The sequence below is a fragment of the Triturus cristatus genome, chromosome 7, assembly GCF_964204655.1.
Source record: "Triturus cristatus chromosome 7, aTriCri1.1, whole genome shotgun sequence".
Classification (NCBI taxonomy): Eukaryota; Metazoa; Chordata; class Amphibia; order Caudata; family Salamandridae; genus Triturus; species Triturus cristatus.
The window spans coordinates 642,303,159-642,329,827 of NC_140590.1; the positions used below are offsets into that span (position 1 = coordinate 642,303,159).

General features: G+C 48.9%; 1 protein-coding gene across 1 annotated transcript in view; it reads right to left on the reverse strand.

The window, feature by feature from the left end:
- Positions 1-24,740, reverse strand: part of CACNG4 (calcium voltage-gated channel auxiliary subunit gamma 4) — a 539,024-nt gene extending 514,284 nt beyond the window's left edge. The window contains exon 1 of the mRNA XM_085614416.1: positions 24,419-24,740. Within this exon, the coding sequence (XP_085470542.1) occupies positions 24,419-24,632 (214 nt within the window). The 5' untranslated portion in view covers positions 24,633-24,740. The remainder of the gene's footprint in view (positions 1-24,418) is intronic.
- Positions 24,741-26,669: the final 1,929 nt, after the last annotated feature.

The following is a 26,669-nucleotide window of genomic DNA, read 5'->3' on the forward strand; positions in this document are numbered from 1 at the left end:
GACATGTATTGGAGACAGGCTGTCAGGCACACAGAGCAGTAAGTGCAGAGAAATCTCCATTTTCTAAAAGTGCCATTTCTAAAATAGTAAAGTTAAATCCAATCTCACCAGAAAGTAGGATTTATCAATACCATCCCACACATATGAAACATCAAAAAGCTACTTGTAATAATGTAGGTGACATCTTCCTCACAGGCAAATGAAGTAGAAGAGCCAGAGATGTAATGAAGATAAGGTTTCTTTATTCACAGAAGATCCCAAACATCCATCAGCAGGGCAGCTCCCAACTGACTCAATACATTCAAGTAAACACATTCCATTCCCATGGTAACCCCACAGCACATGACATCATAGTGGCAATCACATCAAGTGCCAGAACAGGGTCCTGCTGTGATTGCCAAGAAACCCACTGTAAGGATTACCACACACCTCACTCCTTTGATAAACAACAAAAGAAACAACAAAACAATAATAAAGAATGAGATAAGACTAAAAAAGATAAACAGCAAAAGTGGGAAGAGAGCACCCACCAGAATTAAACATAATCTACCAAGAGCCCAGGTCTTTTAACAATCCGACCAGACTTCTTTGGGAGAACACCATCCTTTGACTCAGGTGAGTTCACAACATTACCACCAGCACTTTAAAGTACAACAATTCTGTTCATGTTCCAAATGCGGTGATCTTGAGTGCGTACAGCATTATTAAAGGTTTTCACAACAAGAATGGGTTTTGAAAATGTCATAACGCCACCCAAACCTGGACGCTTGACAGCGACCAAATTCCCCAGCTGTACATTGAGTTTTTTCACTGAATGTTTGTCATCAAAATATTCCTTCCTGTGCACATTTTTTTTCTCTAAATCACCAACCCTCAGCATCACACCTTTTGCCAGCTTCCCCTTCGAATTCATTGAGCCAGGGGGGTTCCACAAATGTGTTGGGTAATATCCCCCATAAAAGTTGAAAAGGAGTTTTGCCTGTGGTGCAATGAGGAGTAAACCTATACATTTCAACTTGCCTTAACAATTCCTCTTTCCAGTTTTGAGAATTAGTCTTGGCCACAGCAATGGTTTCCTTGAGAAACCTGTTCAACCTTTCCACCATCTCATTGGTCTCTGGATGATAGAGTGAGCATTTTTTGTGATTGATAGAATGATCAGAAAGGAAAACACTCATCTCCTTAGAGACCAACTGCACACCATTCTCCGTGAGGATAGTGCGAGGAAACCACATTCCATTCCCATGGTAGCCCCACAGCACATGACATCATAGTGGCAATCACATCAAGTGCCAGAACAGGGCCCAGCTGTGATTGCCAAGAAACCCACTGTAAGGAATACCACACAACTCCTCTCTGATTAGGAATTGCAGCTTCATAGATTTTTAAGGAATTCCCAATGCTACCCTATGAGAGGGGTAGGACTCATAGTGGTGAATTATTCAATAGACTGTTTGTCACTACCAAGAGATGCAAACCATAAAGGTGCATGTCCTAACTTTTACTTACATAGCACCCCACCCTTAGGTCTACCTAAGGCCTACCTTAGGGGTGACCTATATGTAATAAAAAGGAAGTTTAATACTTTTCAAGTAGGTTTTAAATGCCAAGTTGAAGTGGCAGTAAACTATGCACACGGGTCCTGCAATGGCAGGCCTGAGGCAGGTTTGAAAGGCTACTTCTGTGGGTGGCACAGTCTGTGCTGCAAGCCCACTAGTACCATTTAACTTGCAGGCCCTGGTACATGGGGTACCATTTTACAAGGGACTTACATATAAATTAAATAGGACAGTCAGGTATCTAGCAATCACAAGCATGTTTAGGGAAAAAGCACATGCACTTTAGCACTGATTAGCAGTGGTAAAGTACTCAGAGTCATGAGGCCAACATAAAGATACAGCAAAAACACAGAGGTCCAAAGCAAAAGGTTTAGGGGAAGACCACTCTAAGGCTGGCAGGTCTAACAAGGGCCAATGCAGACAAGCGTTGACATGCAAAAGATGTCCCATTCACTGGAGGAGACCAAGCGCTTGTCATCAGCATAGAAAATGAAAGTCTGATGCTCATTTCGATGCTGAACCATTTCATGTTGTGACCAACAAAGGACACATGGTGACTGCCCAACCTCTTTGGAAGTCTATTACGTGAGATTCCTCGCATTTCCAACATGTGGCTCGTTGCTCGTCAGGCACTGATGTCAATGTAGAGTCTGAAAGGACAAGTGAAGACCCTCTGACTGCTGTTGTTCCTACATCACCAACGTAGGTCATGGACACTTCTACTTCCTGTCCCTGTAGGAGCGACACTCAGACATGAAGGTAAGTTGTATAGTTATTAGAGAACAAGCCTGTAGCCTACTCACACTACCAGTCTCCCTTCCACCTGACATTCCTCGCTCCCTATCATCACCATATTCCAGAACCTGTGTCATCTCGTTACCTAGGCATGGGTAACCTGGATACGATAGTCCCCAGTTTCCGAAGACTCAGTCGGGACATGTGATCAAAGCGCCACAAAGACTCCTCATTGAAGAGTTATATTTGTAAAATGTTTTAAATTTTTTATTTAACAGTGGGGAGATGTAGTGTTGTGTGAGCTTGCAATGACGGAACCCTTGTGACTCCTGATGGACTCCCTATTACAGTTACATAAGCATTAGAGCATAGTGGCGTAAATGCATGTTTAGAATGTTGTTTGTGGTTACACACAGAAGAATAAAGACATGTTATACTAAGCTCCATGTGTGGAGCAGTCAATGGTGAGTACTCGGTCTGGTGAAGGCTCTAAAGGTTGTTGGGAAAGAAAACAAAAAAATATGCATTTGCAAGTAGGCTGTCTTTCTTCAATATGGAGTTGTACTGTGCTTTCAAATCTGAACCGGGAAAATACCAACTTTGGTCACTCGACCGTCTTAGTAATATGTCTGGAAACCCTACACTTATTTTAGACATCATTGTCCTGATGATGATCCACGCACTTGCCACATGGATCAAAATGCCGTTGACCCTTTGAAACACCTTATACGTCAAAAATTCTGTATTTGAAAAATGTGAAGGTGTAAGCTGTGATTTGTTAAAAAAATTGTGATACTTCTGCAACAAACTATGACCTTTGCCTGAGCCCCATTTTTGTGTTTTGTATTTTGTTAGTCCAGTAGGATACAGGCTTATGTCCCACTTTATGCATTTGTGTGTGCAACCATTCTTTTGAAATTGTGTAATAAGTAAATATTAGACCTCTGTCCGGCTGGACAAGTCCAATCAATATAGTACCGACTGAGTCTATATTTATGCGTTGCTTCATCATTTTCTAATCTAGGGACCACTGTTGTCTAAAATAAACGATTCCCAAGGTCCCTGGTTAACTTATTTGGGTTCCCTTGTTGTTTGAATATATGTAAACCCTACACTGGCACAGCACTACAGGGAATGCAAGTGAGATGAAACAGTTCATAAGTTTAAACCTGTGTGTAGGAGTACAAGTGTAGATTTAAGAGCAGTCTTTGTGAATCAGGCTGGTAGTTTGTAAAGTATGCTTACAAAATTTATTGAAGAATGCCCTGATGATGATGCAATGAAATCCAAGATTCAGGGGTATATTCACAAGAACGTGTGATAACTACCGCAAGAGTAGCTTAACGCAACTCTCAACATCGCAGCCCATCGCGGGAAAATAACCCAGTGTCAACGTGGAATTCACAACAAGGCGGTACCATGCGAAAGTCTGCCTAAACCGCGGACAATGTCTGCAATACAACCACCTCGATGGAGATAAAAATCAGCGATAAGCAGTGCCAGGCCTGCAACACACACCTGGCAGGTGGGAAAAATTGCCATAAGAGTAGAAAAACACCCAAACACAAACTGACCAACACCCAAGCACCATGGAGGCAGCCGGAGCAGGCGCAGAGGACAAGAGCAACCCCACAAGCACCCCAGACGACCAGCCCTGGACCTCATGGACAGGGAAGGGCAAGGACAAGAAGACGAGGAAGACGAAGTTCAGTCCGCAGGCGAACAAGATCATAGTCACGGAGGTGATGGAACACCATCAACAACTGTTTGTCACCTCCAACGTATCATTGGGCACCAAAACTGGAATATGGTGGGACATCATGGACAAGGTGAAGCACAAGAGGACAATGGACGAGGTCAAGAGGTGATGGAATGACATCAAGCGGAAAACCAAGGAGAAACTCTCCACCAGCCAGAAGTCAGCAACGCAGATCGGAGTTGGGGGCCCAGCGCCACAGCTCATGCTGGATGACATGGAGGAGCTGGTGTCGACAGCCATCAGTGTGGATACTGTGGCCAGAGTCAGGGGACCAGACACTGCTCAACAGGACACAACACAACCGCAACAGGGTGAGTGACCACCAGGTACTGGGGGGACGGGTGGAGATGGCCACGATGGCACACATGCACAATCAAGCAGAGCACAGTGCACACCCCCAATAACTCTGGGTCATCGCCCAGATCTATAGACTGTCACAATGTACAATGCCATGCTGTCTGAATGTCAACATGTACCATGCGGCTACATACATGTGGACACATTGCAATACACCATCTCCCCTTCGGATTGCAGGGCCACCGTCAACACCCCCTGCAGAGCAGACCCAGCCACTCTTCACTGATGATGAGGAGGACAACCCCAGCATCGACGCACAAGCCCTCCTAGACCTCATTGACATCATCCGCGACTCACCTCCAGGATCAGGGCTGACCAGCTGCATCGAGGAGACCCCACCCACCACCCAAACCACCCAGCAGGAGGCACCCACGGCCCCAGTAGTCTCCCAAGACCCCCAGGAACAACACACAGCCTTCCAATGCCATGTGCTGGAGGCCCAGAGGGAGACGGCTGAGCAGGTGCGAGTTGGGTTTGACCTCATGACCACCAAACTGGACGCCATCCAGGGTGTCTAGGCCTGCTCCATGGTCTCCAACAAGCCCTGACTGACATCGCTGGAGTCCTGACGTGGAGAGAAGAACACCTGTCTGCTCAGAGGGGCACCAGTGATACCAGCCATGAGCTGGCACACATGTGGAGGCTCATGGAGGAGATGGTGCGGATGGAGGCGGAAAGGATGGCAGCCACCGCTGCACATCAGTAAAATGTAGCTGGGATCTACCATGCCCTGCAGATCATCATCATGGCATTGCTGCCACAAGGCATGGCGCAGATGAATGCTGCTGCCCCCACACCATCCACATCTCAACTCCCCTGGTGTGCCATTGCCTCAGAGTGCGGCAGACGTATCCACTTCGGCACCGGATGTGGCAGTGGCACACAGTGCCTCCGCCGATACTGCAACACCCACAGGTGGGGCAGAGCACACATCCGGGGACGAGACATGGATGGGTTTGTGATCAGGAGGCACTAGCATTCATTCCCGTCACCTGGCCTGTTTCTGCTTGGTGCGGCACATGGTCTCATGACCTTCCACTGACCCCCGATACACTCCAATGCACTCACATTGAACAGCAACATGGACTGCCATATCCTGTTTGATGACCAATGACACAGCGACCAGACTGCGGACTGTACCCTTCCTCTTCCGCAGTACTTGTCATCCCCGGATGGACTCTGGCTGGCCCTCCATGGGCCCATATTGTGTAGTGTGCTCGGCATTGCCCTGTACCGCTCCAGCTGCAGAACTGCACTGGATGTGCAATAAACATGCAGTGAAGCACTGCTGTGTCATGTCTTTCATCATTCATGTATGAATGTGTGGATGAATGTAGGGACAGTGATTTCCCTTGCGTCAATGATGCTCATCCTGTGGGATGCCAGTTAGATGGTGCTACATTGCATATTGTGTACAGGGTCTCGTGAACACTACAACAGGGACGCACGCATCAGTCACTTCCATGTCTGGACATGGACTGAACCATGCCCAGAGCCCACGAGTCATTGTTGTAAGCCCTGCGCTGGTCCGGCTTACGGCAGGTCATGCTCCTTTTATGCTCCGAGGGGGAGCCCTCATTGCTACCCGTCGCAGGCGTACTCGCAGGTGGTGTGCAGGTCACTGGTCAAGTTGTCAGCTTGTCACAGCCACTCCCTGAGGGCTGGTTTGCACGCACACCACAACCATCCGGCACAGGAGTCACAGGCCCTGTGACTCCGCCAACATAATGGGCCGACGACCTCACATTCCCCTCTGCCGGTGGTGACTGGATGACGGACGCTCCACGGTTCTCAATCATAAAGAGTCCATGGGTTGTTGCGCACAGGGATAGTGGCACCAAGAGCATTGTTGCCGGCAGAGGCACCCCACCACGGGACAGTGACTTTGGGTGCACTGAGTTAGTGGCACCTTAAGCTGCTGAGGAGGTGTGCAGCCTGCGATGATGCCCCGTCCTGGCAGTCCGGACAGCTCAGGTTTTGTGTGCCCTGCTGGACCGCAGTGTAGGCCAGAGCCAGCGGGCAGCACAGGCCTACCGCCACATGGCGTCGCTTCCAGGATCCCAGAGTTAGTGGCACCCATTGGGCTGAGCGGGTGTGCAGCCTGTGATGATGCCGGGTGCACTGGTATGTCCTGTGCCATGGAGTAATCGAGACCCAGCACCAAATGTGAGACCTGGTGGCCTGCGGAGCGGGGCTGCATGGTTTGAAGGGTGCCATGTCCACGGGCCCCGGGCTTGTGGCTTGCAGAGGCACGTGGTGGGACCTCCTATCTACACGTCGGTGGCGGAAGGTGAGCAGTGAGGCCTGGGTGTGCATGGGCGGGCATGCTCCGATGGGCGGCGGGAGGGGCTGGAGTGCCTCTGCCTGGGTGTGCATGGACGGGCAGGCGATGTTGTCTTGTGAAAGTGTGTGTACTGCGCCAATCATGTATCTGGACTCTGTTTCAGATGACGGCTCTGTTTCAGATTGTGTTACCTGGTGTACTGCTATACATTCCGGCAAGTGGTTGGAGACACACCGGTGGCAGCAGGTGAGCAGTGTGGCCTGGGTGCGCAGGGGGCGGCACTCACTCTCTCTCTCCCCCTCTCTTCTTCTCTCTCTCACTCTCCCCCTCTCTTCTTCTCTCTCTCTCTCTCCCTCTCTTCTTCTCTCTCTCTCTCCCCCTCTCTTCTTCTGTCTCTCTTCCCCTCTCTTCTTCTCTCTCTCTCTCTCTCCCTCTCCCCCTCTCTTCTTATCTCTCTCTCTCCCTCTCTTCCTCTCTCTCTCCTTCGCTCTCTCAATGTCCTTTGATGTGCGCAGGACACACCTTCTCATCATGATATATGTTTTGCAGGCTGTGACCTACGGATTGTCCCGAGGGGAGCGGCCATGTGTCTTCATTTCATTTCAGTGTTCATTTAAAAAAAGTTTCATTTGTTGCTTCGAAAGTGAATGTGTGATGCTCATTTTTGTGACTCCACGTGCATGTCACCAGTTGTGATTGTGAGACATCAAGCAGATTATTTTGTACATGTTTAGGTGTAGCTGATGTGGCATGTCTTTAGTCGGGGGTGCCAGGGATGGGGGTCCTGGGGGTGGTGGCAGCGGGTGTTGTTGCCCTTTCAACCCTCCGGGCTGAATGTTCAGTTGCCCGGGTGCATCTGTTGTTCATCAGGTGTGGGTCTGGGCTGGGCTCCCTTTTGTGGTGCAGGCTGTGGTCCGACTTTGCATCAGGTCAGAGCAGGTGTTATTCTTCTGCTGCTAACATGCCTTATCACCTGTTTTGTGTTCTTATTGCAGTTCTGGCTGGTCGTTGTGAATGTTGTGGAGTGGTGTTGTCGCGGCTTTTGGCACGGGAACACCTACCCTGCATCTCATTAGCGATAGTTGCGGGGGTCATCTGTGGCGATGTTTTCTGCGGCTGCAATGGTGGGTAATCTGGTGCTTCGGGCTGTTAACACCAGCTTGTGATTGGGGCGATAAGTTTATCGCAACTTTGGCTGCGATAATGTGCTGTTAACTCGGCGATAGATCATTGTGAATATCCCCCTCAGTTTCATTATTGGTATGCACTTCATAGAGGGTTAACAATATTACTGTATATGAAACAAAATAAAGTTGTGCAAGACTGTGGGTAGTAGATTTGTACATAAACATATGGTAAGGTGTATAAACCATGTTTGCGCCATAGCTACAAAAATACCTTTCTGTGCCGTATCACCGCAGATCCGTTATGAGACTGTGAGAGTCTGGCATTCTCCCTAGAGATCTCTCCTAATAGCACTCTCTCTGGCATCCTAGTTTATCGCCCTCCAGGTAATGCTAGACAATTTCTCAATGCACTTCCTTCCGTAGTGGCGGACTTAGCCCTGGGACCAGCTAATTTTACCTTATTAGGGGATTTTAATGTACATCTAGATAATTCATCTGATAAAATGGCTATGGAGCTGATTGAGAATTTGTCAGCTCTCCAGCTTATGGAGAAAGTGTCGAAACCCACTCACTCCAAAGGTCATCTTTTGGACCAAGTCTTTAGTAATTGCAGTGAACTTACTAGCGGACTTCCCATCCCTCTTCCCTGGACTGATCATTTCCTGATCCCGCTAAGGTGGGAAATACCCGGTCCCGCTCGCTCCCCCAATTTAATTCCGGTGTGTGAGCGAAACTGGTCTAAACTCCCTATTGACCAGTGGACATCGGTCCTGGGAATTAACAGACCATCCTGTGAAGTAAATTCTAATCTGGGGAAAGCGAATAAGAGATTTAACTCCTGGATACAAGGTTCCTTAGATATAGTACTTCCTAAGAAACCTGCTTATATAACCAATAGGACGAAAACTGCGCCGTGGTTTACTCATAATTTGAGGGAACTTAAACAGCGCTGCAGACGGCTTGAAAGGAAGTGGAGGTTGGACTACTCTGATATCAGTAAAATGGAATTTAGGGAATCCATCAGATGCTACAAATCGGAAATTAAAACTACCCAAGCAACATTTTACAAACAGAAAATTGAATTAGCTGCTAACTCTCCCAAAGAAATTATTTAATTGCAAGAACCCTCACTAAACTGCCTCAGAAACCTCCTAGGTTGCATGACGCTTTGGCGCAATGCAACATTTTGGCAGTGTTCTTCCAAAAGAAAATTCAAACTATTTATCAGGCTTTTTCTCGCCCTCTCAATCTACTATCTCCACGACTGCCCCTGCTGAGCTGACTGTAGGGCCTCATACTCTTGAGCACGGGTCCCACGTGGTGTAGTGGGCAAAAGAACGATGGATATAACCCAGATCTCTTGACTGGGGGAGAATGTCTGCATTGTCAGCATTCCGTCCATCATTTGTTTGTTGTAACGCTTTTCGCCCTAAGTGGGATGGGTATTCCCAGACGTGGGACCCATGCTCACTACGCCACTGGAGTCAAGCTATCCTGGCTGATGACGGCTGATAGCCAGAAACCGGTCCTAGGATGCTTGATTCCGGTCCAGGGACGACATGGCTTGGCAGTTCGGGCTGGACTGTTCCCATGAGGCACAGGGTCAAGACTGATTTGCATATGGCCATGTCTAAACTGGGGTGGTGTAGTGGGCAAAAGAACGATGGATTTAACCCAGATCTCTTGACTGGGGGAGAATGTCTGCATTGTCAGCATTCCGTCCATCATTTGTTTGTTGTAAAACAAGCATTAAAGAGCTTGCATTGGCTACCAATCAGGGAAAGGATCCAGTTTAAAGCTATGTGCTTGGTCCATAAAGCCTTCTGGAAGAATGGCCCCCCCATTCTTCAGCCCCTGATCACCCCCTATCACCCGAAGAGAGACCTTCAGTCAGCTGTATCTTTCCTTGCTCGTCAACCAAGAAGAAGGAGGGCCAGATGTGGGGGCCGTTCCTTCGCGTATAATGGTGCCATTGGTTGGAATGCCCTTCCGCTTCAATTACGGAAAGAATCCAATCTTCTATCTTTTCACAAGCTTCTAAAAACCTGGCGGTTTTAGCTTTCTCCTTTGCCTCTGTTCTTTGCCTGTTTTTTGTCCGCAGCGCTGGGAGGCCTTCGGGTAGCTATAGCGCTTTATAAATATCATTTCATTCATTCATTTCTGCTCACATTACTACATCTTGTTACACTCTCATCCGAAGTTGCTGTGAGCGGTGTCCCTGCAGAAACACTGCTCAGGAGGACAACTGACTGTAATTTGGGGTTTCCAAGCCTGGAAATACTGGGTTCCGTGACACCGAGTCCTGTTTTATCAGGAGTGCATGCACGCGGTTAAACTCCAGACCCATCGACCCACTCCAGCCATCTGCTGACACTTACCGCCTGTTGAGATTAGGTTATAAATGACAGAGCTAAACTCCCAGGAGTCAGGGAAAACCTGCCTAAAAGTCCCGGTGATTCTGGGTCCAGCAGGTTATTCCCCATGGCAGGAAGTTTAACTCGCAGAGATACCAGCTGTAATCATTAAGTCCGGCCCCAGTATATCACCAAGGAGTTATTTGGGAACTTAAAATGAGGCCCTTAAGAGGGCAATTGTCCATAGCCCTGCTAAGAGAGGAATGAAAGGACAAGCATTGGCACTCACCTCCGATTGTGAGTTAATTCTAAACTAGACATGCAGAGAATCCACGTGTCAAGCTGTTTGTCAGAGAGACCACTGACTCGAAGTACAGTTTTAGTGAGTTCAACCAAGACTCAAGTATTCAGACCAACAAGCGTACACTGGTTTCTGTTAGGATTCCCTTTCTCACCCATGGGAGCTTGGTACAAGCTTGGTACAGGCCTTCCTCGTAGAAAATGCATATGGTACATGCACAACTAACTATTCAAAGCAAAGTTACAGTTAGGAAATAGTTAACTCTAAATCGGATTCGTAAAATTCCACATTATAGCAAAACAAAACATTTCATTAAAACCGATAGAAACCTAAAAACTCAATGTTAGTCTGTGGCAGTTGCAGTTTAGGACTTTGACACCCTTTACAGCCAACTCGTGTGAGAACCCAGCAATGTAAGAGGTGTCCGGATACTGTCGAAAGTTTTACCTTTGCACTTAGAAACTTTCTTGGTGGTTGAAATTCTTCAGTGGCACCCGTCTGGAAGCTGTAGTCAATAAGGTCTCCACAAGTTAAGTTATGTCTGCTTAGATGCCCTGCTGTAGCGTCAAACTTCCTACCAAAAAAACACAAGTGGCAAAGATCGAGAATAAAACTTCTAAGGCTGTGTCTTTTTTTCTGATAGGCACAGTCCTCAATTTTCGAAGTCACAGACTTTCTAAAACAATACTATAGCACTGCTACCTATATTAAACATTCTCCAAACTCCAAGGCTTGTTCTTCAAGCCACAGATCATGGCTTGTAGTTGCAGGATGCTTGCCAAATTTCCTGTTTCAGGACCAAGAAGAAATCCCAGTTCTAAAAGATCCACTGGATTTCTTTCCAGCAGCAACAACTTCCCAGCCCAGAGGGCTTTATGCTGTGTTCAGCCACAGAAGGGAAATGCCACAGGGGCAACAAGGTGAAGTGTCCAGTGGTTAATGCTCCATTTGTTATCTTCCAGGCAGCCACCACCTTCCTCTTGTACAGGACCCTCTGCACCATACAGCCACATAGGGGAAGTTCCGCAGCAACAAATAAACTTTTCTGGGAGGTCTTTGATTCCCTTTACCCCAGTAGGGTCAAACGGGAAGCTAGTGCCTCTATTCCTGAATTCTGGGCCAAGAGCTGTCCCAACAAAATCCGGACACAGCTCTCTCCACACCTCTGCATGGAGGCAGGTATGATTTGTTAGGGCAGCAGGTAGGAAGCCTTTTTATCTTTGTGTATTTCAAACACAATGCCCCGACTTCCACCTGCCAGATTTAATTTGAGTATGATCCATGTCCTTTCTCAGGATTATGCTTTATGGTTAAAAGCTATCATACACAATGCAGTTCACCACAAAATTCATGATTATACCTCCTTCGTTTCAGATTTGAAGAGCTCTCCTGCGGTGCTTAATTTGTAAAAGAACAAGCATTTGCAATGCAATAGGTCTTGCCTTTGGGATCTTATAAGGAATTAGTAATGCAGCATATTGTGCGACCCCTGAGCTTTTAGGGTGCTGCGTCGCTGATGAGCAAGTGGTGTCGTGTGATTTTGGGCAAATCACTTAAAATACAAGCAGCGATCTTGGAGGAGTGATGGGGGCGGGGTGAAGGAGTAGGAAGAGATGGCATATGACGAGCAGGCTACCACGAGCAGGAAATAAGATGCTATGGTGAAAATGAAAGCAGTGTCCTTTGATTTTGGGCAAATCACTTAATATCCAAGCAGAGGTCTCGGAGGGCTGGTGGGTGCGGGGTAAAGCGGTAGGGGGATATGGCACTGGAAACAAGATGAGATGGGGATAATGGAAACAGTGAGGGGGTAGGGAGTGATGGCACTGACTGGAACAGCATTTGAGCTTATAAATGACTCCATCTGGCAAAATTTAAAAAACAGCAATGAAACAACATCAAACATGCTGTGAAGGGTGTGCGGTCATGGCTGCTGACTTATGAGTTTGAGTCTCGGCATCAGCTCAGCATTCTGTGATTTAATGCAAATCACTTAAAATACAAGCAGCAATCTCGGAGAAGTGGTGGGGGTGGGGTGAAGGAAGAGACGGCACAGGGCAAGCAGGTTGCCATGAGGAGGAATCAAGACGCGATGGTGAAAACGAAAATGGGCACATTGTTAAAATGCACAACGTCTCCAAAGTAAAACAATAATTAAACATGCGATGCAAATGCCAACCAAAACATGAATCACAGCATCTGTGAAGCAGGTGCTGAGCTGATACACAAGCTGAGGCAAACAAGAAAAAGAATAAGACCACGTGTAACAGGGGCAGTCTCCTGGGAGGGTCTGAAACACAAAAAGGCGGGACTAATTCAGCATGCTGACCAACCAAAAGCATGCATTTATGAAGGGCACAAACAGGACCGAATGGAAAAGATGGGAGGTGCTTCAAGCCACAGTCTAGATTACAGCATGCCTTGCAGAGCAGTGCATGCACTGTCCAGGCTTGACCTAAAAAGTGCTTGTGCCGGAAACTCTGCTCAGAAGTCCCCAACCCACACAATTGAATGAAACGCACTGAAAACCAAGGTTGATTGTCTTAAATCCACCTGACGCCCCTTTAATCTAACACCAGACACTCCCTGCTACTTGATCTCATCCTTGCAGGTTCCTACTTTCACCCTGTGTGGTGGTTTCACCGTCTTTATCTTCCACCATCTTTCCGATCTGTGACTCATTTACACACACCACCCCCTACTGGCATTTACCACCTGTCTGGAGTAGCTTGTAAATAACAGTGCTTAAGTAGCCTGAATCGGGGAAAACCTGTGTAAAAAATCCCGTTTATTCCCCATTGCAGGAAGTTTAACTCGCAGAGATACCAGCTGGAATCAGTATCTCACCACAGGGTTAATTGGGAATTTAAGATGATGCACGTAAAGGGCAATTACCCATATCCATTGTAGGACAGGAATGAAAGGACAGCACTTCCGAACCTTTGTGAATTTCTCTATCTTGTGCTCAGTAAAATAATGTAACGGAATAATAAGTGCTGGTGGCCCCTACCGGCAAACACCAGCTCAAATTAGGCACTGCTCTCCTGCCTCCCAAATCAGCCCTGGCCTCTCCAAGCTCAGCCCTCTCAGCTTCCAAGGAAGCCACCTCCCCTCTGCAGCACATGGCCTAGACCTCCCCCTGGGAGGGGCTTCATTGTTCTGGCCTGGCCTAGGATCTGGAATTAGAACTGCTCTGTTGTCTGTTCATAGCTCTAGGAAAGCAGGAGGCGAGTTGCAGCTCTTTACTTTGGACTGTGCCGCTGACAGCTGTTAGACCAGGCCAAGGGAGGTGTGTAAATATCAGCGGCTAGGGTGAAGTGACAGGGACTGCAGCCGGTGACGCGCTGCCTTTTGTGTAGCGTTTAGCCGGACTCGGGTAGAATTTATTTCATATTCCCTAATTAGTAAAGTGTTACAGATAATACAGCACTGACTCACGGTAAAAAAAATGCATTTCCCTTCAGAATGTAAATGCAATTTGTGCCTATTTTAGCTCTAACATGGGTCAAAACGTCCTGGACAGTTTGATAATCTACATGTCAGTTATGCAGCCTGCTGTAGTGATCACTTTACATGTGTGTTCCCATTTCGGTGGTGAAAGAAAATGAGTGTAGGTAAAATGCCCGCACTTTATTAAAGGTCATAAACAGTTCACCAGAGAAGCGGTGGCAGAGAGCACCATCTCTTTCTGGCTGCAGTTTTCAGTGGAACAGATTTGTAGACGATCCCTTAGGTGCAGACTGCCAAATATATTATCACCTTCTTGTTCTGTGTTGATTTGTAATTGCGGTGTAGGAGGCAAACAACACGCCTCCGGGCGCTCATTTATGCTAATATTGTCTTACAGGAGCTCTTCCTTATTGGGCAGGGTGTTGTTGGTTTTTTCTTTAAGGAAATAAAGATAGACGGGCCACGTCCAGGGCGTTGCTCCATCCGGTCATTCCTCTAATCCGAAGTGGCCAACATTTGTCTTGAGCACGGCTTGGACCAAGGTAGGCCTCCTCACCTCAAGTACCATAGGCAAATGATGTAAATCTTCATGGATTCATTATAGTTCCTAGAACATGCACTTATATGTTTTCTAAATGCGGAGTACAGTCCCTTACATTCACCGTGGGAGCGTATTACCGCAAGTGAAACTGACACTAAGACATGGCTTGTAGGAATGGTCGACGTTAATCAGAAAAAAACTCTAATCTACAAACTGTTCTATTAAATATCATATTGGGTCCATAAAGAAAATATCCATTTACCTAGCAGTGGAAAAGTAAGCTTCTCTGTACACCTGCCATCTTACACTCTGTGAGTGAAAAACACAGCAACGGGGCGAACAGTGCAAGGGTTTAGGTTTTGGATAAGTGCGCTGCGTTGTCCTCTTTCGATCACAGTCGCTTGCTTCCCCCAGATGCCAGTGCCAAAAATGTAACACCATTTGTGCAATGGAATGACTCAAAACTCACTGGATATGTGACATTTCTCGATTAAGTAACAACATCCTGACAGAGAAATGTCATAATTTAAAGCAGTGTGTGCGCTGCCAAGTGTTAATGGGCTTTCCCAAGCCTTGGTTTCAGCAACAAACAGCTGTGGCTGGACCAGGATAGACCATCAGTAATGTTGCTAAATGGGAAGGGTCTGTGCTGAATATGAAAAGGTAGAATACCCTCACTGTCTGTGGACTGCTGGACCACCATGGTGTGTTGAGGGGCTTGGGGACGCTGAGTGTCTGTGTGTGGTTGTGTGTGCCTGGACTGCTAGGCTACCATGTGGGGAGAGAGAGAGGGGAGAGGGAGAGAGAGAGAGAGAGGGTGTGTGCGTGTGTGTGCCTGTGTGTGTGTGCGTGTGTGTGTGTGTGTGCATGTGTGTGTCTTTGTGTGTGCCTGTGTGTGCGCTTGTGTGTGTGCATGTGTCTGTGTGTGTGCGTGTGTGTGCGCGTGTGTGTGTATGCATGTGTGTGTGTATGTGTGTGTGTGTGCGTGCATGTGTGTGTGTGCACGTGTGTGTGTGTGTGTTTGTGGGTGTGTGTGTGCACACGCCCGTCCATTCAGTATACGTTTAATTGCTGTATGGATTGATACTAGGGCACAACACCTTCATCCGAAAAGAATCATTTTACAAGTTTTTTAATTGAAATTATCTAAAAAGCATGTAGGTTAGGCCAATGGCTCAGTCGGGTACATTTGGCCTGGTGAGCTGATATATAGTGATGCTAATATTTCACTCTTTTAAGAATGCTTTGAATGCACTGTATTAACAATTCGGCCACTTGTCACTAATTCGGTGTATTGTTTTTACATATCTGAATAATCTAAACTGAAAAATAAAAATGTAAGTGTAGTATATGCACAGTTGAGCAACCCATGTGTATCTGTATCCTCAGTCTAGGTCAAGGTGCTCCTTTTTGGGGCGAGCCTGGGCAGCGCATGCGCTGCTCTGCGAGGCATGCTGTATAGAGGTATGGACTTGAAGCCCCGCCCACTCTCCACCCTTATTTTTCATTGGTTTGTATCATTTTCCATTGTGAACTGTGGCTTTTCATTGGTCTGTAGGCTTAGTATTCCCTCCTTAGTATCGCCTTGTCTCATTTTGTAACACCCCCTCTTACGTGTGTTGTTACTCAGTAGGATTTAATTACAGCCTTCGAGCACTATTTTCAGAAACGGCAGGACACCCTCATTCCTAACGCTGAACACAATGCGTTAGGTCTCACATTTGAGAGAGTTTAATCTATTGGCATTGTAAATGATCATGCCTTTTATTTATCTGTTTTTTAAAACAACACATAAATAAAAGTCATTGTCATTTACAATGCCGATTGCTCAAACTCTCATCAATGCGAGACCTTTTGCATTGCAAATGCTTGTTTATACCTGCAGTAACAATGTGAAGTGTGTATATGAAGTGTGTTGTGAATGGATCCAGCAGGAGTATAGTCTGCTTCTATAACTATACCCTCCTGGGCAATATTGAAGCGGGCACGCCTAAAATATCTATCTAAGCTGGTTTATATGGCAAAACGCAAAGTGGCAGGACATGTGAGATTCCAGTGATTCCAAAATGAGTGGTCATTCTCTGCAATGAGCTTTGTAATCTCGGGCCTCAGCCCTTTTCATTCAAACATGAAGCTTGCAACAGCCTTACTGCACATACCGTGGAGAGATGATGTCTCATATATCTGCCACCCAGATTATTCACACGCCCTCCCCCTTTTCTGAAGCTCTCCCTAACTTTGTTATGTCCTAGTAGCTCACAACAATGATTCATGGTAGCATCACTGTTGGACTTGGCCCTTCTGGCAGGTTCACCCCTGAACTTTTTGCCTTAAGCTCTGACATATTGGTAGTGATTTTTGGCCTCTGCGCACTTTAGCACTGTGGCCCAGTGTAAAGTGCGTGCGCTCTCTGAGGGCGTGTGGTGAGATTGGCCTGCCCTCCCACAGGAATGCATGGCGGATATGTGTGTCCATGGTAATTCCTGATGTGCGTGGAGTGCAGGGTCGAGTTTAGTATGTGCGAACTCGTGAGAATAAATGCTGCACAATGGTGTACGCAGACTTATTGTGACTAGTGGAGAAGTGGACCTTTTAGAAATTTGGCATTTCTGTGTACTGTGTGTCTGCCTGCCTGATATGGAGTGCATGTTTGCCTTGTGATTGACAGGAGCTGAGAGGGCTGGGGAATTACAGGAGCCAGGGTGAGTCTGCCTGGTGGTGAATGGAGAGATCTGCATGTAGATGGGAGGGAGGAGTTGCACCTGGGACCTGAATAGGGTTGTGCCTTCCCTCCACAATGCTGGGTCCACCCCCTGTGGTGCATTGCACCTAGCCCCACCTGACAATGGAGAGAGGAACTGAGCACAACAAAGTGCTCCAAAGCTCCCCCAAACCAGTTGCATCTGGTTTCTCCCCAAGCCCTGTGCTGTGTCACAAAGGGAAATGTTGTATAAATATAGGGGCTGTGACCTCATGAAGTTGTTCTGCTTTTGGATCCTGACAGGGAAGGGGGGGGCTTGCTGCTGGTGGGGCCCAGGAGGGACCGCCATGGGGGCTGCCTCCCTGCTGGAGGGCCCTGTGTGCTGGCCCCTGGGCCCTACATTGCCCCCCTGATACCGCCAGGACTTCTTGGACCCTTTTGATTTTCCTTTTACTTTGCCAAGGCTTGATGCTGCCTTTTTGCGCCCTGGGAGCGCTGAGATTTGGCTCCAAAAGGAGCCCTGAAGCTTGAAAGCGTTGAGCTGCATGTTGCCCTGAGGGAATCCCCAGTATAGGGATTCCCCCGAAATTGCTGGGATTAGCAGGTGCCCACCCCGCGATTGTGGCCTTCCGAGTTTGTTTTAATTGCGCGGGTGCCCACCCCGCGACTTTCCCATTATGTGAGTATGCAGGTGCCCACCCTGCGTGGTGATTTTGGTTGCGAGGGAGCCACCCCTCATTTTGCTGATAAAGAAGAATCACCGCCATGGCCCGAGCCGCTTTTGAAACGTTGCCGGGCCGCTGCAAATGCGACCCGGAAGTCAGGCAACCCTTGTTGGGACGTGGGCGTGGCCTCGTGAGGCCTGAAGGGAAGTCCCGAGGAAGCCATGGTCGGCGGGAGAGCGGGGCTCCCGTGAGTGGAGAGAGCCCCGCCCGCACTGCTGAGGAGACCGGAGAGAGACAGAGAATGCCTCGCGGGGCTCCCGTGAGCGGTTGGGAGCCCCGGTGTCGGAGGAGAAGTCCTGCGAAGTCCCGACTCCCAGGAGGGGGCCCGGGTGAAGAGAGAAGTGAGGAGCCTCCAGGCTCCACGGTGAAGTCCCGGTCCCAGGAGGGGAACCGGGCGAAGAGGAGCACACGCAAAGAGAGAGCCTCCCCCGACCAGAGCCACTGAGTAGGGCTCCGTGGGGGCGACGTCACTTGGGTATTGTGGTGCCCGTGGGGCACTGTCAGAGCGGCCCCATCTGGCAGCGGGCCGCTCCAACAGGGGCCTGTTTTGGTTAAGAGCCCCATGTGGCTCCGATGTGGGGGCCAGTTCTTTTTAGGGCATATTTGTTTTGAGCGCTACTCCGCTCCAACGAGGGGGCGAATTTGCTGAAGGGGCCCGAGGGGCCTGCACCTCCCTAACTGTCCAGACACTAGGAGCAGTGTCATTATCCAGCGCGGCCCCGAATGGCAGCGGGCCGCCCCAACTCTTGGTGGCATTAATTGTTTAAAGAGCCTGTGTGTGGCTCTACCCTGGCCATAATTGTTTACCCAGGCCCAGAGGGGCCCATGCTTTATTGTTCATGGGGTATCATTATTCCTAGAGCCCCGTGTGGCTCCAACGTTTTGGCCCCATCATTTCTAGAGCCCGTGCGTGGCTCCAACAAAGGGGGCATAATGGGTTTCAAGGGCCATTGAGAGCCCATGCCTCATTTCCCTATTTCCAGCTGCCCAGCAAGTAGTGGGCAGCTGCACCGTTTAGGCGCACAGTTCCTTGGGGGGCATGTTTTGAGTAAGGAGTGAGATGCACTCCTTTGCCCCATACTTTCCCAGCTGCCCATCAAGTAGTGGGATAGCTGCTACGTTTAGGGTTGCGCAGTGGCGCACCCTTGACTTTCGCTGCATTGGCAGCGCGTCCTGACTCTGTGGACATAGGGCATTTGAGCCCCCTTTGTGAGATGGCCAGTTGGCCAGGGGGACTAGAAGGTGTAGGGCGCCAGGCCCTAATGTGATTGTGGTGCTAGGAAATGTACAGTGTGTAGTACGTTTTATGCACCCTGTGTTGATACCTCTAAATGTGTTTTATGATTATGAGGTTGGTTCGCATATTATGGTTTATGCTAGTGAGATTTATTTCCTAATGTAGTTATACTTAGGAGGTCAGGGTCTAATGCGTTTAGACTTGTGAGATGATTGCCTCAGGTGTTTATGATGGTGAGGTTGGCGCAGAATGTAATTCGCGCCTGATGTGATGCTGTGCATAATGAAGTTATGAAGGCCGATGCTAAGTACAGTGATTACCAGTAGTTACTGGTTGTGTTCTATGTTTATGATAAGCTCTAGATTTACTAAGTTCACTTTGTGATGGTACTGACAGTGGTCCAGTTTGCCCTATCAGGTGTAAATAATCCCTTGTAAATATTGCCCAGTGCAAGTTGGCACAGTGTATAATATGTGCTTACTATTCTAATGTGTTATGATAATACAAAGGCTATTTTTATATATAACCTTGTGTGGAGTTCCTTTAGTGGTGTGCCTGGGATGTTGTTGCTGTGTGCGTGCACAAATGCTTTACACATTGCCTCCAGGATAAGCCTGACTGCTCGTGCCAAGCTACCAAGGGGGTGAGCAGGGGTTATCTTTGGCGTGTAACTTCCTTGCCCTGACTAGAGTGGGGGTCTCTGCCTGGCTTTGGCGCACGCCTTAGCCAACCAGAAATCCCATTTCTAACAATCACCCTTGTGTGGTTACTCTTCCCCCACAACATTGCTGAGCGACCACCAATCATTCAGTTTTACTACCAACATCTCTCCATTGCTCATGCCTCTCCCAAATAAAACACAAGGATTGACAGAACAAGAGGCACGCAATGGCAATGTCATTTGTGGGAAAAAACACATGAGTTTACAAATGTTGTTTATATAGTCTGAGTGTTGGTGTAAAACAGGTAATATGTTTACAGGTATTAGAAATAAGACACAGATAAAGTGTTTTTCTGCAACAGCTTATGACTTGTGAAGTACAAACCATTCTACAAGCCACAAAGATGAGAACACAGCTACAATATCTGAATATTGCATTGGCAACGTTGACAATGAGTATGAGAATGTATTTAGAATGTATATTTCTCATAAAACAGAAAGGTGTGTACAAATAAAAACTCCAGTCACGTTTACAAGACAAATCTACAAACCACTGAAATGTGCCAGTTATGTTCAAATAAGCGAACCATAACTATCCACGGTACACTGCACGAGACCTCACACAAGATGTCACTGATCCCATCACAGATGACTCACCGATGACCTCACTCTTGACATCACAGATCAGCTCAACATTTACATTATGTGTGGCACCACTATTGACATTCTGCTGCTGTACTGAGGGAATTGACGCAGATGCAAGGCACTATTTTGGTTGTGGGGATGAGACGTGGGTCCACTCGTGCCCAGTTTGTTGAAAGGTCAGGCCCTGCGCTCAACCGATGCTGCCCAGAGCTAAAGGTCATGTATCAGCCGAGTGCCCATACTGTGGCTGGGTGCGGGCTGCAGTCAACCCTCAGTGTGCAAGACTGCAGGGCGGGGTGTGTGCATATGGGCGCTCAACACCTGCACCCAGCCCTCATTGCACAGGGATAACGGACCTGTGCATATGGAGAAGGCTCAGCTCAGACCCTGACAGAGGCGGAGGTCCTGCACTCCTCCCGCGCTGTGCCAAGGCAAGTATATAAATATGTATGCAGTATGCTGTGGCATTTACAGTTCATTATGTAAGAGTGCCCCCTACTTCCACGCATTATTGCAGGAATGAGGCTGTCCTGTGAAATTAGCCATAACATGTGAAATCCAAGCTTCATGTGTGTTCGCCGCGCTCGCGCAGCACGCCTGACTGAAGCTGAGACGCCGAGTGCAGCGGTGCAGAAAGGATAAAACAGCCCAATTCGAAGGCATAAACAGCCGTCGGGGGAATGACGAGAGCTCGCCTCTGAGCCTTGCCCTGGCCTGTCCTCGGAGGACCCCGCGCAACCCCAAGGCAGCTTCAGCACCTGGGGCTGGACAGCGCAGCCTGGTCTGCAGCCCAAGGCGCAGCTGACTGCGGGCTGCACGAGCACCCTCGGAAAGGAACGAAAACAACACTCTTCAAAGGAGCCCACCATTTCACGAATTCACCAACCACGGGGATCGCTGGATGAGAATACGGCTGTGGGATTCATCTACCAAGTCTATGTTGTGGAGAAATGGAAATGACGGCAAATATAAAAAGACACATTTCAGAGGAAATCAGAACATCCTGGGGCATTAGCAAACGACTAGCTTCTTCATGAAAGACAGAGCCTGTTTGTGTCTTCTGAGATTTCTCTGCAGACTGCACTGTCACACAGGTGCTAAACGCCTGCTTGTTTTGTGATGTTGCTCAAGACAAATGGGCTAATAATGCACACACAATAAACATGCACAGTGACTCACACGCGACCACAGAAACGCGCAGTTAAATTAACACCAATTCTTAAAGATGCATAGTGCATACACAATCACGCACAGAAGACTAACGTAGGCAGACAGGTATACAATGATTAACAAAACCGACTGACAGGCTTCCGCACAAGCTGGGACGAACCAAGAGACACATCCAAGGGCAGAAAAACAAGCAAAATATCAGACAAGCGCACATCGACGTGCATACTACAACTAATGTCCAAACAGGCACAAACGCATACGCGTAGACTACAGGCACACTAGCACCCACTAATTCGAGCACACACTCAGCGTGGCTCATACTGGCACACACTTATGCTTTCCTCTGAATAACATCTTCACAGGTGGAGCTGGAAGTGGGATGTGGCGGGAACTCGCATCACTTAGCAGTTGTGAATTTACATTTTTCAAATCAATTTCATGATTTTCAGTGCCCTGATTCTGAAATAATACCAGCGCCAGATTCAATTCAGACTGTTGTATCGGTGTGGACACGCTCCATCATGCGTTTCCCCTATTTCTTCCCTATTTGCACTCGTAGAAAGTTGTTAGTATTTGTAAAATGTGAGCAATAAAAAAAATCAAACTAGCGTGAGAGGGACGGTGCCTGAAAACGAGTCAACCACTAAAGATAAAAGATTCATTAGCTGAAGGAGAAGCATCTTCCGGTTCCTCGAGCAGAGGTTCAGACTCTGGCCTGGCGGGGCTATGTGTAATACACTGTCAGGTTCCCATGGCGATCTCAGAGATGCTGGTTGCCTAGCAACAACAACATCAAATACAAAGTAAAGGGGCGCCACCTGAGAGCAATCTCGCGGTGATTCGGAGGTAAAGGTCTGTCTGACTCAGGCCAGTTCAGACCGGTGCTCTGCTCCGAGGACCGGGGAGGCTTGCTGACACTTCTCCGGGGTCTGTCAAACAGAACATCAATAGCTACAGGAGGCAACCGTAGGTGGGCGTGAGCGACTCCCATCCCGCCACAAATCACAGCAACACATGCAACAGCCGCGATCCGCTGCTTAACACTCCACAAAACATGCCCGATACTTAGTGACGCGACTGGTAGGCGTGCAGAGCTTAGGGGCTGACCTACGGTCAGAAGTATAACCCTGACCCCAACGCATGATGCATTTCGGAAATGCACTCAATACACTTCCAATGCACGGCTGGCCGAAAACACGACCGACTCCAGGAGAGCAGGAGGAGGCGCCAACCTGCAGAAAGCACAATAAATGCTCGGAGCGAAAGAAGCCACCCGCTGGAAAGACGGGCACTTCTACCAGAGCGCGGGAGTCTGCAGCACCAACCAACACACAGCAGCTCCTGTCCCCGAATGACTGCAACTGATGTAAACTTGCGACCACCTGCTGAGCGCACCACTTCCCACCCTGAGCCCCAGGCAGCTTCTCGTTGCAACCGGTCTAAGGTGTACAGGGATTTTCAAGCCCGTGCTACGGAAAGACATCCACTCCTGGCTGCACCCAGGAGCCGTGCTGAGGCCGTACGGGCGACTCCTGCCTCAAACGGAAGGATCTTTATGGGCCAACCAACCACCCGCAGTCATCAGCATCTCCAGGTATCACTTTCATGCTCCTCTGCGCCCATAACCCTGTGCAGCCCCGCCCCCTGCCCATCACACGCACCTCGCGTACCCCGCGTCGTCCTCCTCTATGGCCCCGAAGCAAGCTGTCTCGCGCTCACACTCTCAGTGCCACTGCCTCTGGCAGGCTGTTGGTGCCGGCGCGGGTCAGATCCGGCCAGGCTTTGGATCACTGGCGGACACTTCGCATCTGCTCTCGCCCTTGTTCACTAAGTCACCACAGAGTCAACGAGTTGTCTAAAACCCCAGACAGGAGCTTACTGGCAGCCGCACAGTGAAAACTCGACCACTGTCATCCTCATGAGCTCCTCGAGGCTAGCGCCCTGAGGCGCCAGTATGGAGAGTGTCCGTGGACCGGCAACACACTCTGTAGTTAAATCAGGCAAGCGGCCCTTCACTGGTCTCCACATCTCCAGACAACGCACCTGCGCCCTGGTGACCATGGGCGCAAAGAATGACCAGGGCCCAACGCTGCACCCCTCCATGCCTCATCCTGTGCCCACCTCTCTCTCACTTATTCCCTCCTCCGCCCTCGCCTTTCTGCGCAGGCCGACACCATTAACCAGTCACCGCCGTAAGGAGAAGCTGAAACCGACCAGAAGCAAGCAGTCTGGGCACACCACTTCAGCTCTGCGACTGATGGTGGCCCAAAGGAGCTTAAATGTGGGCAATAAGGAAGATAAGATTCAAAACGAGATCTCTGTGACACTTGGACATGTCGTGTCCGATCTGGAACCTCTGGGCAAAAAATAGACCTGCTGTATAAGTCTATCTGCAGCAAATAAGTTGTTTAGACAGCTACTTTTCTAGTGAAACAATGTTCTCAAACCGTGGCAAATGACACATCTGGAAAAGTACAGTGCTCATGCCATTTTCACTGACTTATCCGGCTGGCACTGGCCCATGTGGATGAAGTAAAGTACTCACCCGCTGGCCCATCTGGATGAAGTAAAGTGCCCACTCCGCTGACACAAGCCCCTGTGGATGAAGTAAAGTGCCCATACCCTCGGCACCTACCCGTGAGGATAAAGTGCCCACCCTACTGGCACAAGCCCGTCTGGATGAAATAGTTTCCACTTGCCCATCTGCAGAAAGTAAAGCGCCCACCCGGGTGGCACTTGCCCATCTGGATGAGGTAAAGCGCCCAGCCCGCTGCACAGCCCGACCCCTCGGGCACGCAGCAGCCTACCTTACCTTCTATGCAGCAGATCCGCCAGAGCCCCGAGTGGGTCAGGTCCCCTTTGGTCTTCTTGGGCATGTCGTCCAGGGTGATGTTGGTCCCATTGCAGATGTGCGCCCGGGTGTAGAGCCAGTAGTCTGTGCCTATGGCTATGGTCATGAGACTGAAGGCGGCGAAGGCCCCCACGGTGGTAAGCAGCATCTGGATCCCGCGGTCACACCACACCATGGTGCTTCATAGTCCACAGCGCGGCCCGTGGAGCTGGGGTGGCGGCTGGAGCAGCAGCTAAGCGTCTCCCCCGGGAAACCTGTGTGGCCGATCACGCCTGACCACCTGCAGAGCCGAAAGGAACATTGTGTGGGAAAAGTGCGGTCCCTTTGCGAAGTACCGACTTGAACATAGCTGTTGGAGTACCCACGACAGCAAACACCGCCCGAGCCCCTCGTGCGCTCCTCGCTCGCGCACCACTGACGGAACCCGGAATCTTTACTTCCCCCCAAACTCAGAAGAAGCACTGAGCGTCAGTGAAGACTTAGGATGCACGCTTTGCCTCTAGGCCACGCCCACCCCCCGCCGAAGCCAATCAGGAAGGGAAATGCAAAGTGAGAAGTAGAGAGCAATCTTTTTCACGAGGATCAGAACACAGGCTCACTTCTGTGGCCACCTCTGGCTGTCAAAACAGCGCGGCGCTGGTACACCCACAGCAAAGATGTGTCCATGGAAATGGTTTTACAATAAAGGGATCGCTGGTACGACCTACTTTACGACCACACCTGGTGTGTATGCACGTGCTTCGAAGTATCATTACATTACACGTTTTACAACTTGGCGACTACATCAAGGCATAGAAGCAGTGTATATAGAATGTAAACTGTATACAAATTGCAGTGAAAATCCGATAGTAACATTTATTTGATACAGTCTATATATCAAGTCGGTACATTTCATCCATGTAGTACTCAGGTGCCCCAGGCACAAACATTCCCAGTGTTTATTATGTACCACTGGTTGAAGGTGGAGGGCACCAGCCTTCGTTTTTTGATAACCAGGATGCATTTGTCATAATCTGACTTTGACCCAAAGCAAGAGGAAGAGGCAGAAACGAGGGAGGGAGAGAGGAAGTGAAAAATAGGAAAACAGTGACAAATGCTGACAGCAAGAGTGAAATAAAGGACAGGAAGTGTAGTATGGTATTGTAACTGCTGAAAACAGATCCACCAACATTCCAGAGGAGCGTTGACCCACTGCTTTCTCGCATTGTGAGAAGCAGAAATATAAATTGGTATTGTAAATACCATTTTATGTTTCTGCCTCTCTCACGGCAAGAAAGCAGAAGGGTTTGTTTGGGGGCGGGCCTGCTCTAGGGCAGGGGAGGAGTGGCTTGTCCACTGTTGTGGGCACTGACTGTTTGGTCGGCCCGCTTGGGTCAACCAAATCAGTCATGCGCACTCTCCCTTTTCTCCATGTAGGCTGCATGCAGCCTACATGTAGAAAATGGCCTCCCTGTAGACGCCTGTGAGGTCGGCGTCCCAACCAATCACAATGCTACCATTGCAGTGTTGTGATTGGCTTAGGGGAGGGAGGTTGCCTGCTTCCTTTTCCAGAGGACGACGCGGGACCGATGACGCGGGACCAGGCCCGCGAAGGTACGTTTTTTATTAAACTTCCCAATGCGTGCCCCCTGTCCCCCCCACAGGCGAGTCATGCCGGTTGCGACTGGGCAGGAGCTTGGTCTGCATTGACAGGTGGCATAACACGTGTTGGAAACGGCCCTTTTTGCAGGGTTATCCCCAAACTTTTTGCTTCTTCCTCCTTTATTTTTTCTGACCCGTGGTTGTTGGCAATAGGACTCTGGGCACTTTACCACTGCTGATCAGTGCTAAAGTGCATATGCTCTCTGTATAAATTGTTATATTGATTGGTTATCCATGATTGGTATATTTGTTTCACCTGTCAGCCCCTAGTAAAGTGCACTGACTGTGCCAGGGCTGGTGATTCAAATGCTACTAGTGGGCTGCAGCACTGATTGTGCCACCCACAGGAGTAGCCCTAAAATGATGTCTTAGGCCTGCTTGCAGTGCCTATGTGCAGTCCAGGACTGCCATGTCGAACCTGGCCAGTGCACCCACTGACCAGGCCTTATCCTTCCCTTTCTGTACATGTCAGGCATCCCTATGGTGGCCCTAGGTACCCCCCCTGGGCTGGGCGCAGTGTATCTGAAAGGTAGGGCATGTACTGAGGTGTGTAACATGCCCTGGTAGTGAA